The sequence below is a fragment of the Emys orbicularis genome, chromosome 1, assembly GCF_028017835.1.
Source record: "Emys orbicularis isolate rEmyOrb1 chromosome 1, rEmyOrb1.hap1, whole genome shotgun sequence".
Classification (NCBI taxonomy): Eukaryota; Metazoa; Chordata; order Testudines; family Emydidae; genus Emys; species Emys orbicularis.
In genome coordinates, this window is record NC_088683.1 from 367,024,188 (window position 1) to 367,036,472 (window position 12,285).

The following is a 12,285-nucleotide window of genomic DNA, read 5'->3' on the forward strand; positions in this document are numbered from 1 at the left end:
GCACATCCCTGATCACAAAAAGGTGGCAGGGAAAGAGTTGGTCCCAATGTTTGGCATCCGAGACTACAAACTTCTTTAACACTGCCATTAAAATTCTGTGAAATCTCTCTACCATCCCATCACTCTGGGGATGGTAGATCGACATTCTGAATGTCTTTAACTACAATAGATTGCACAGGTCTACATTAGTTGGAAAGTAAAGTTAGGTCTGTAACGATGCAGCCTTTGGTGGGACACTTCTGAGAGTATCAATTCAGGACAAATTGCTTAGAGCAGAGCAGTTACAGCCTGAAGTTGGGGTTCCTTTGCACACCAAGGCAAACCAAAGGAGCAAAAGATTGAAGACTTTGGTTTTACCCCACTGGCTATCCAGAAGTCATATAAGCAATTCCCTTAGACACTCCAGTTTCCCAGTACAACCACCAGTGACACTCATTATGGGGACGAATGGTTATGAAAACCAATACCCCAGTAAAAGAGAAAGGTTCTCCCAATCCCAAAGCAGCAAGGCCTAGACTCAGGTAAGTCAGATCTTACCCACAAATCGTGCTGTTGACAATCCTTTAGAATCTAAAATCTACAGGTTTATTCATAAAAGAAAAACAATATAGATGAGAGGTAGAATTGGTTACATGGAATCAATTACATACAGTAATGATAACGTTCTTGGTTCAGGCTTGTAGCAGTGATGGAATAAACTGCAGGTTCAAATCAAGTCTCTGGAGTACATCCACAGCTGGGATGGGTCATTCAGTCCTTTGTTCAAAGCTTCAGCTTGTAGCAAAGTTCCTCCAGAGGCAAGAAGGAGGATTGAAGACAAAATGGAGGGGTCTCCAGGGCCTTTTATATCCTCTGCCATGTGGAAGGACACCCCTCTGTTCTTACTGTGGAAATCACAGCAGCAAGATAGAGTCTGGAGTCACATGGGCAAGTCACATGTCCATGCTGACTCAGTTTACAGGACGACACCATTGTTTACATTAGTTTGAACGTTCCCAGGAAAGCTCAGATGTGGACTGGCATCTCTGAAAGTCCATTGTCAGTTAAGTGTTTCTTGACTGGGCACTTTCTGAGATTAGTTTTTTCTCAAGAACCTTCCAAATGCTTCACTTATGCTACATGGATCCAAACACACTGAGATACAAGTACATAGCCAATATTCATAACTTGAACTACAAAAATGATACACACATGCTGACCAAATTGAACCAAAATATACACAGTGCCTTCAGCACAATCAGGATAGACATGCTGATGTCTGTGAGTGCAAGCAAGCAGAACAGTATGTATATTGGCTTGTGCAGGGTCTGTTCTTTGCCTACAAAAAAAAGAACCATGAAATTTCCCAACAGGCCGATAATGTAGAACGTGGCGAAAGAGATGAAAATCCAGATGTGAGCAGCTTGCAGGTCAGGGATTCCCATTAGGGTGAATGTTGAAGGGTCACAGGGGGTGAGGTTGAAACATGCCATGAGGTGGAAGATACATTAATGAGGCTCAGAAATGCTCAAAGTGCCTGTGAAGGGAGAGAAGCACAGCGAGGGGGTTACTCACATCATAACAAATAGTAGGGTAAATATTTTATAGTTGTTACCAATCTAGAAAGGGGCTGAGCAGTGAGGTGGCAACATTTGCTGATGGCAGATTAATTAGGTCAGAGTCAAGTCCAGAGAAGTCCTCAGAGGGAGCTAACCAAACGAGATGAATGGGCAATAACGTGCCATCGCTGGTAATTAGTAACAATGGTCAATGATGGGATATTAAAAGTTACTACAGAGAACTTTTTTCCGGAGGGTCTGGCTGGAGAATCTTGCTTGCATGCTCGGGGTTCAGCTGATCGCCATATTTGGGGTCGGGAAGGAATTTTCCTCCAAGGTAGATTGGCAGAGGCCCTGGAGGTTTTTCGCCTTCCTCTGCAGCATGGGGCAGGTGTCGCTGGCTGGAGGATTCTCTGCGACTTGAAGTCTTTAAATCATGATTTGGGGACTTCAACAGCTGAGTCAAGGGAGAGAATTATTCCAAGAGTGGGTGGGTTAGCTTTTATAGCCTGCATCATGCGGGAGGTCAGACTAGATGATCATAATGGTCCCTTCTGACCTTAAAGTCTATGAGTCTATGATGGCAGAGACACTTTGATGTCAATATCTACAATGTGTATGCCCAGAGAAGGGGAAATCTTGAACTCCTCAAACATCTTACAAGGTTCAAATTTAGCTGTATGAACTCAGGACAGGGACCTAGGCATCATGGTACACAGGTCTCTGAAACCCCTGCTCACGGTGCAAGCATGGAGAGAAACTAATCAAAACACTGGGATGCAGGAGGAGTGGGATGGGAAATCATATAGGTAACACAATGCCATGAGATGAGTCAGTCAATGTTTTACCCTCCGCTGGACTCCTCTATGTAGTACTAGGCACCTTTGTCACACAGGATATGGCTGAACTACTGGGGTTCAGGGAATGGTCAAGGGTTTGGGGAAACTCTCATACAGAGAGAGCTAGAAAAGACGGGAATTGTTACACTACAGAGATGATGAATAAGAGGGGATATGAAAAATGTCTATAAAATACTGACTAGTAGCATCTGATGAAGTGGGTTCTAGCCCATGAAAGCTTATGCCCAAATAAATTTGTTAGTCTCTAAGGTGCTACAAGGATTCCTCATTGTTTTGACTAGGAGAGAGTAGATTTATGTAAGTCCCTACATGTGGATTTAGGGTGAAATTCTGGCCGTGATGGGAGTTTTGCCATTGATATCCGTGCGACCAAGATTTCACTCTTAGTGTTTAATTTTCGGCTCCGAGCTGCAAAAATCACTGATTCGGGTCCTGCTACAGAGAGCGCCGTTCTGTCTTGGTTCTGAAAGGTTCTGAAGGAAACCCCCAGTTAATGTGGTGTTCTGAGACCTGACAAGAAAGACAGGGATTCCAAAACACACGGGTCCTGATTGTGCTCTCAGGGAGGCGATTGTCAATCTGGAGTGATTGTCACAAAGCTCTTTGGTTTTGACCCCATAAATGATAGGGTTGAGCATGGGGGGCACAAGGAAGTAGAGGTTGGCCAAGATGATGTGAACATAGGGAGGGATGCCCTGACCGAACCGGTGTGTCATAGAGGTGAAGAGAAAGGGAGTATAAGATGTCAGCATCACACAGATGTGGGCTGTGCAGGTGTTGAGGGCTTTCTGGTGGGCTGTCTTGGAGGAGATTCTGAGGACAGCCCTGATAATCAGACCATAGGACAGGGCAATGAGCGTCAGGTCTAACCCGATTATTATGAATGCTACCACCAAGACATAGATCCCATCGAATTTGGTGTCCCCACATGACATCTTCACCACAGCCATAGGGTCGCAGTAAGTATGGGGGATAATGCGGTTGGTACAGAATGGCTGCCTGGTCAGGAGCAAGGGCAGAGGCAGAATGAAGAGAACAGCTCTTGTCAAACCCATTAGCCCTAGTTTAGCGATCCGTGCATTGGTGAGGATGGTAGCATATCTGAGAGGGTTACAAATGGCAATGTAGCGATAGAAGGCCATTGTCGCGAGGATGGCTGAGTGTATAGCAGTAAGCGCATGAAGAAAGAACATCCGGGTGAGGCAGCCACCCACAGTAATGCCTTTCAAATTGAACCAAAATATACACAGAGCCTTTGGCACAATGGAGGTAGACGTGCCAATGTCTGTGATTGCCAGCATGCAGATCAGCAGGTACATCGGCTGGTGCAGGGTCTGCTCTTTGCCTACAACAAACAGAACTGTGAAATTTCCAAAAAGGCCGATAATGTAGAACATAGAAAAAGGGATGGAAATCCAGACATGGGCAGCTTCCAGGCTAGGGATTCCCATTAGCATGAAATGTGAACGGTCAGAGGGGGTGCGGTTGAGAGCTGCCATGAGGTGGTCGATGCATCAGTTGGGCTAAGAAATTCTCAAGGTGCCTGTGAAGGGAGAGAAGCACATTGAGGGGGTTTACACACTTTCTAACAAACAGTATGGTAAATAGTTTATAGTTATTATCCATCTAGAAAAGGGGGAGAGTAGTGAGATGGCAACAGTTACAGATGGCACCAGATTATTTTGGTCATAGTCAAATCCAGAGAAGTCCTCAGAGGGAGCTAACCAAGCCAGGTGAGTGGGCAGCATGATGGTAGAGAAACTTCGATGTCAATAACAGCAATGTGTATGCCCATTGGAGGAAAATGGTTGAAGTCCTCAAATACATGCTAAGGTTCTAATTGAATGGTATGAACTCAGGACAGTGACCTGGGCATCATGGTACACACCTCTGGGAAACTCTGCTCACAGTGCAAGCATAGACACAGACTAAGCAAATATTGGGATCCAGGAGGAGTGGGATGAGAATCATACATAAATACAATGCCATGAGATCAATCCATCTATGTTTCACTATCCTCTGTACTCCTCTGTGTAGTACTGGGCACTCTTCTCACACAGGATATTGCAGAACTAGAGAGGTTCAGACAAGGGCAATGAGAATGTTAATGGGCCCGGGGAAACTCTCACATGGAGAGAGGTTGAAAAAACTGGGATTATCACCTTACAAAGGTGATGAATAAGAGGAGATATGAGAAAAATCTATACAATACTGACTAGGAGAGTGTAGACTGAGAATGTGTTTTCCCTGTCTCATAACACAAAATCAAAAGGACATTCAATTAAACTGAAATGTGGCATATTCAAAACAGATAAACAAAGGAATGCCCAAATTAGATGGAGGAACTCGTTGCCACAAGAGATAGTTGAGGCTCTGAGCTAAATTAGAATCGGGAAGGTTTTGGACATTTACACGGGAATTGAGACTATCCAGTTACAATAGTTACAGGTAAATAAATATTTTGGAAATCCTAGATGCCAAAGTGTTTCAGGGCACAAGCCAATCTCAAGCGGTCAGGCATTAGGGTGACAAGCTCCAGATGGTCAGGTCCCGTCTGCCCCATGCATCTACTTTGAGTTCCTTACACCTTCTTCTTACACCTTGTCAGGGAGAGGACACTGAACTAGATGGAGTATAGGTCTGATCCACAATGCAATTCCTATGTTGGAAAGGAGCCCAGTTTCCTCCATGGAAACAGACATAATCATGCTGTGCTAAGACTTTGTGCTCAACAGAATGGGCATGAGTAGCACAAGGGTCTTGGTATTTAGGGCTACAGGCCTGCACTTTGGTTAATTCCTTGTTTCTTTTGGTGAGACACTTTCTGCAGGCACCCAGCTTTGTCTGAGGCATAAGTTACAGGTGTTAACTGACAAGTGTAAGCAGAGACATGTGTCAGCAACTCAGCTGCTATGCCATCTCATGTGTGAATATTGATGAGGTTTACAGATGGCACAAAAATTAGGGGATTGTAAATAATGAAGAGGACAGGTCACTGTTCAGAGCAATCTGGATTGGTTGGAAAACTGGGTTAAAGCAAACAATATGTGTTCTAACATAGCTATGTCAATATCTACATCTAGGATATGTAGGTGATGCTTACATGATGGGGGCTCTCATGGGAAGTGAATGACTCAACAAAATTTCAAGGCGTGAAGGGATAATTAGCAAAACATGAGCTCCCAGTGTGACTCTGTGGCCAAAAGAGCCAGTGTGATCCTGGGATAATAATCAGGGGAATCTCAAGGAGATGTGGAGAAGTTATTTTACCTCTATATTTCCCACTAGTGCGACTGCTACTGGACCCTTTGTCCAGTTCTGATGTCCACAATTAAAGATGGATGCTTATATATTGAAGAGGGTTCAGAGAAGAGCCACAAGAATTATTAGAAGATTAGAAATCCTGCCTTATAGTGATAGTGTCAAAAATCTCAATCTATTTAGTTTAACAAAGATGGTTAAGGGGTGACTTGATAACAGTCTATAAGTCATACATGGGGAACAAATATTTAATAATAGGATTTTTTCCTAGCATGGCATGATTGAATGGGTGTAAATTGAAGTTAAAACAATTATGACTGGAAATAAGGGGTTCATTGTTTAAATGCGGAGAGTAAGCATTGGAACAATTTAGCAAGGTTCTTGGCAGATTCTCCATCACAGAGAATTTTTTAAACAGGATTCGATGTTTTTCTAAAAGATATGCTATAGGAACAATTTTGGGAAATTCTTCTGGCTTGTACTCTACAGAAAGTCAGACCAGATGATCAAAGTGGTCCCTTGGAATCGTTCAACATGTCCACAGGAGTCAGCTGGATGCAGTTTGCCTTCAAGCTTGTCCCTGAGCTTACTTAAGGTATTTTTTTTCTATTCAGTGGAGTCCAGATTAATGTGGGCTGGCCACATGCCCTTGTAGAGTCATAGTATCCATTATTTAAAGGCTGTCTGCAGCGTTCTCAGGAAGCCTGAGATGAGTTTTTCCTCAGGCCACTTGTTTTACCTATTAGCTCATTGCCCTCAATAGGCCCTTCCGAACCAGCTCTTTAGACTGAAAACTATTTGCCAAGTGGGTTTCCCTCAGGTGGAACTACATTTCAATTACAGATACATAGACAATATTCAGTTGGGGACCGACTGGCTAAGCAGCAGTTCTGCAGAAAAGGACCCGGGGATTACAATGGATGGGAAGCTGGATATGAGTCAGCAGTGTGCCCTTGTTACCAAGAAGGCTAATGGCATATTGGGCTGCATTAGTAGGTGCATTGCCAGCAGATCGAGGGATGTGATTATTCTCTTCTATTCGGCACTGATGAGGCCATATCTGGAGTACTGCATCCAGTTTTGGGCCCCCCATTATAGGAAGGAAGTGAAAAATTAGAGAAAGTCCATCAGAGGGCAATGAAAATGATCAGGGGGCTTGGGCAGATGACATTCAAGGAGAGGCTGAGGGAACTGGGCTTGTTTAGTCTGCAGAAGAGAAGAGGGGGAATTTGATAGCAGCCTTCAATTACCTGAAGGGGGGTTCCAAAGAGGATGGAACTCGGCTTTTCTCAGTGGTGGCAGATGACAGAACAAGAAGCAATGGTGTCAAGTTGCAGTGGGGGAGGTTTAGGTTGGATATTAGGAAACACTATTTCATGAGGAAGGTGGTGAAGCACTGGAATGGGTTACCTAGGGAGGTGGTGGAATCTTCATTCTTAGAGGTTTTTAAGGCCTGGCATGAGAAAACCCTGGCTGGGATGATTGAGTTGGTGTTGGTGTTGGTCCTGGTCCTGCTTTGAGCAGGGGGTTGGACAAGATGACTTCCTGAGGTCTCTTCCAACCCTAATCTTCTATGTTTCTATGATTCTACAATTCATATCTTCAGACGAAAAATGAAACATGTACACAAATAGGATAATCATATTCAGAAAATTACAACTCTTCATATAACATCTTACATGACCCATCTGGAATTAAATGTATAAAATTTTATGCTATAATTATATCAAAATAATATCACTGTGAAGGATTTGGGGTGCAGTGTCACACAAAGATTAATGGTTCTTTCCACCGGTGAAATGCCTGAAGTTACGTAACTACAACAACAGTTGGAAACAAACTTGAGTAAAGGTTGGGAACCCAGATTGCAGGTCTGTAGCTTGCCAGAGCAAAGTAACCCTGAGCTGCCACCAAACACACTTGGGGCCAGGTAAGGTCCCAGCACTGGCTTTGGACCATCAATCACAATGAAAAATTTAACGTCAATGCTGCTGCCCAGCTGTCCCTGTAAACCCCACTCCCCACACCCATAACCTTCAGTGCTGCCCGCCTGTCTGTGAACATGCCTCTCCCCACCCCCATGATCCCCAGCTCTGTTTGCTGGACACTGTACATCCCCTGCCTGTACTCACTGCCCTGAGTGCTGCCTGCTTCTCTGTACACCTCCCTCCATGCAACCAGAACCCCCAACACTGCCTGCCTATCTGTGTGGACCCTGCTCCCCACCACCATAATAGTCAGTTCTGCCCGCCTGCTCATATACAACCTGCTCCCTGCCCAGAACCCACAGGTCTGGCCACTTGTCCATGTATGTACCCCACCCCCACAACTACCAGCCATGCTACAGAGAGATACCCCTCACCTAGCAGCAAAACCAGGTACAGACACCACAGCGACAGCTCACAGAAATATCTCCTCAGACTAGGCTAAACTCAATGGGGAAGATCAGCCTGAACTGCCTTTCAGGGGGCAAAGGGAACCCCAGCAGCAGCACAGCCTGTGCAGGGAAGCAGAGAGGGACAGGACTGGCGGGAGGGAGAGAGTGTGTTGAGACTAAAAGGTGCCAGCGTGAGTAACTCTTGCTCAAAATGACACAAAGCTTTAACGTATTGCAAACCGTTAGAAACCCAGACAGCCCTTCCTGAGGCTGCTTTTTCTGTGTTGTCAGTTGCTGATGTTACCATGACACTGTAGTGGGGTTTCTCATGGGAGGAGGGATGGTCCGGATGGGGGACAGTGTCAGAGACAATCTGCTACAATGTGGTCCACATTATGTTACTGCCTGAGACATCCCCCCGCCCCAGGAGGCCTTGTTACACCTCCTTGGTCTGGGAATTAGGCAGGATGTCCATTCCCTATTTCACCCAGTTTGAGGACTGAACATGACTGTGATCTGGATACTGCACATTCCTCTCCCCCCCCCCCACTATACATTCCTGGATCTCCCCCAGTGAGATTTCCAACACCAGCAGGGGCACAGAGAGAGCAGACCCCTCTCCCTCGTGAAAAAAACAACAAGACGTTATAGTCATTGTTCTTCCCTCTAAGCATGTTAGTTTGAGATTTCAGCAACTCTCCTGTCAGTTCTTCTTTGATCCAAACGAGCTCACCCGTCCTTAGAGGCTATGAGACAACTGCTTTTGAAGTCACTGGAGGCTCATGTTTGGTGTGAATCAGGTCATTTTCTTAAATCTCTTCATGTGGATTTAGGGTGAACTCCTATTTGTGTTGGGAGTTTTGCCATTGATGTCAATGGGACCAGATTCTACCTTAGTGTTTAACTTTTGGCTCCAAGAGGCAAAAATCACGGCCTTGGGTTGTGCTACAGAGAGCACTATTCTGTTAAGGTGCTGAAGGAGTCTGAAGGAAACACCCAGTTTATGTGGTGCTCTGAGACTGGGCATGAATTATGGGGATTTCGAAACATGTGGACCCTAATTGTGCTCTCAGGGAGGCCTGTGTAAGTCAGGAGTGATCCAATGAAAGCAGAATGTGAGAGCATGATCTGGCCAGTGTGCAATACATTCTTGTTGTGAACCCTCTGGTAACACAGATACCCACTGCAGAGGCTTTGGCTGTACTTCATAACAGGGCAGTGAAGTTGCTGTTTTGGGAAACGTGAGCAAACAAGAAAGAAAAAGCACCACCCAAAAAAAGGAAGCTACTGAAACAGATAGAAGGACACAGTAAGAGACGAGGAACTGATCTTAACAACTAATATTTGTCTAATCTATTTCCATAACATTTGTAGTTCCAATTTTACCAGGTAAATCCCTTGGTGTTTCTGACAATACTAAACAGTTCAAGTTGCCGTGCTGGTGAATTCCTGCCCAGATGGTTCTTAACTTTACCCTTGGAATCCTTCCTGGGCCCTTTGCACTAACTATATTTCAGAAAGAAGCAACTCACTGAAATCCCGCTCAGCAGAGAGAGGAAATCTCCTTCCTGCAACAAGAAGGCAGAGCCCTGATTATCAGTGTCGAATCTCACACATCTAACACTTGCGTGCTGAACCACAACCTTTATGATTCCAGAGTACAGTCCCTGGAAACTCGCAGGTTGGCCTGGACTCCTGGACAATTCCCTTGGCTCCATTAGCAGTGGAAAGAGCAGAAAATAGACCTTGGAGAATTTCAGCCTGAGAGGTTCCCTTGGGAGTGAAGACATGATTCTCCGATAACAGCGGTTCAGATTGTCTCACAGACTTCATAGAGTGGTCCGGTACAACTGAAACCCCAGAGAGAAAAGGAAGAGACAGGTTTTAGATGTATTTCTTTATATCAGCATTTCCCTGCTGCTGCCCATAGTTACAGAATCTGAGCATCATTCTCCTTATCCTCCCGGCTGATGAGCCCTGCGTGGAATCCCTGTAACACGACATGCAATGTAAAGGTTTCTCCTTGTCGCACATCCTTGTTTCAATCCCATCTGATAGCCTCTCTCAGACTGAGGGTAGCACAGATTGTCCCTGGTTAATTATAAAAACCCATAGTGCAATAACATGCTGTGGCCAGGAGCAGCTTCCTGAGTCCCTTCAGTGATCAGCATGTGCCCTGAAGCCTGGGGACTGCTAGAGTCACTGCACAGTCTATAATTAGGATAGGGAGGATAGAGGAAGAGGTTCAGAGGCAAAGATGTGAAATAAGTGCCCAATGTCCATCCACATTCAGTGGGACTCGGGTGATTAAAGGCACAAAGGCAGTAGGGACCAATTATAGTCTCGGCCTTCACAATATCCTTTTTGGACCAGGATAGGTCCAACGAGTTCCTGGAGGATAGATCCATCAATGTCCCACATGCCTCACTACCTCAAACAGTCCTGCTATCGAACCAATAATTTGAACTGAAAGCTTGGTAGTAACACTAACATTCAGTTTCCCAGTTTGAAAACTCACAGCTGGACCCTTTGGTATAGGCCTTCTCTTTACCTGTTGTGCATTTAGCAAAATTCTTCTAGCAAATGCCTGCAAAGTCTTGAGGTGACTCTTTAATTGAAGAATGTATTGGACTGCGGTTTTTGTTCTTCCATGTTTCTCCAAGCACGTCTGGAAAGCCTCGAGGTTGCTTCCCAGAGAGCAGATCAAAGGGAGAAAGAACGCTTGGAGGCTTGAGACACATCCCTGATAGCAAAAAGGTGGCAGGGGAAAAGTTGGTTCCAATGTTTGGCATCCGAGACTACAAATGTCTTTAACACTGTCATTAAAATTCTGTGAACTCTCTCTACCATCCCATCACTCTGGGGATGATGGATCGACGTTCTGAATGTCTTTAACCTCAGTAGATTCCACAGGTATTTCATTAGTTGTAAAGTAAATTTAGGTCTGTAATGATGCTGCCTTTGGTGGGACACTTCTGAGAGTATTAAGTCAGGACAAATTGCTTAGAGCAGGGCAGTTAGAGCCCAAGGCTCGGGTTCCTTTGCACACGAAGGCAAACAAACCAGCCAAACATTGAAGACTTTGGTTTTACCCCACTGGCTATCCAGAAGTCATATAAGCAATTCCTGTAGACACTCCAGTTTCCCAGTATCACCACCAGTGACACTCGTTATGGGGACGATTGGTTATGAAAACCAATACCCCAGTAAAAGAGAAAGGTTCTCCCAATCCCAAAGGAGCAAGGCCTAGACCCAAGTAAGTCAGATCTTACCCACAAATTATGCTGTTGCCAATCCTTTAGAATCTAAAATCTACAGGTTTATTTATAAAAGAAAAATTATATAGATGAGAGCTAGAATTGGTAAAATTCAATCAATTACATACAGTAATGTCAAAGTTCTTAGTTCAGGCTTCTAGCAGTGATATAATAAACTGCAGGTTCAAATCAAGTCTCTGGAACATCCCCAACTGGGATGGGTCATTCAGTCCTTTGTTCAGAGCTTCAGCTTGTAGCAAAGTTGCTCCAGAGGCAAGAAGCAGGACTGAAGACACAATGGTGGGGTTTCCGGGGTCTTTTATGTCCTCTGCCATGTGGAAGGACACCCCTCTGTTCTTACTGTGGAAATCACAGCAGCAAGATGGAGTCTGGAGTCACATGGGCAAGTCACATGTCCATTCATGACTCAGTTTACAGGCCGATGCCATTGTTTACATGTTAGTTTGAATGTTCCCAGAAAATCTCAGATGTGGACTGGCATCTCCCAAAGTCCATTGTCAGTTAAGTGTTTCTTGATTGGGCACTTACTGAGAATAGTCCTTTCTCAAGAACCGTACCAAATGCTTCACTGATGCTATTTAGAATCAAAACACATTGAGATACAAATACATAGTTAATATTGATAACTTGAACTACAAAAATTATACACACATACAGACAGCATAATCATAATGAGCAAATCATACCCTTGTCATTGACACCTCACTCGACAACCTTTGTACAATATTTGCTGCAAATATATAACAGCGATTGCAACAATGATCTATACGGTCACAGTTTATGTCAATAATGTCACAAGGTCCTTGATCAGTAAGGATTTCTCGGGGTATTACCACTTGGGAGAATAATTCCATAAGCTCATTTGTTATGGTGGGTGCACTGGTGGAGCACAAGGGGATGGCTTTGGAGTATGCAGAGTGTAGTCAAGGATAACAAGGGTATATTGATATCTCATAGCACTCTTCTCTAGG

At 44.6% G+C, this 12,285-nt stretch overlaps 1 protein-coding gene across 1 annotated transcript; it reads right to left on the bottom strand.

The window, feature by feature from the left end:
• Positions 1 to 2,781: 2,781 nt before the first annotated feature.
• LOC135873559 (olfactory receptor 52E4-like) lies at positions 2,782 to 3,897 on the bottom strand. Its single transcript, XM_065398165.1, has one exon. It carries the CDS (start codon positions 3,895 to 3,897, stop codon positions 2,782 to 2,784), a length of 1,116 nt encoding a protein of 371 aa, XP_065254237.1.
• Between the last annotated feature and the right edge of the window lie 8,388 nt (positions 3,898 to 12,285).

Coding starts and splice junctions, on each gene's coding strand:
- LOC135873559 (XM_065398165.1), bottom strand. CDS start 3,897: ATGGCAGCTCTCAACCGCACCCCCTCTGACCGTTCACATTTCATGCTA.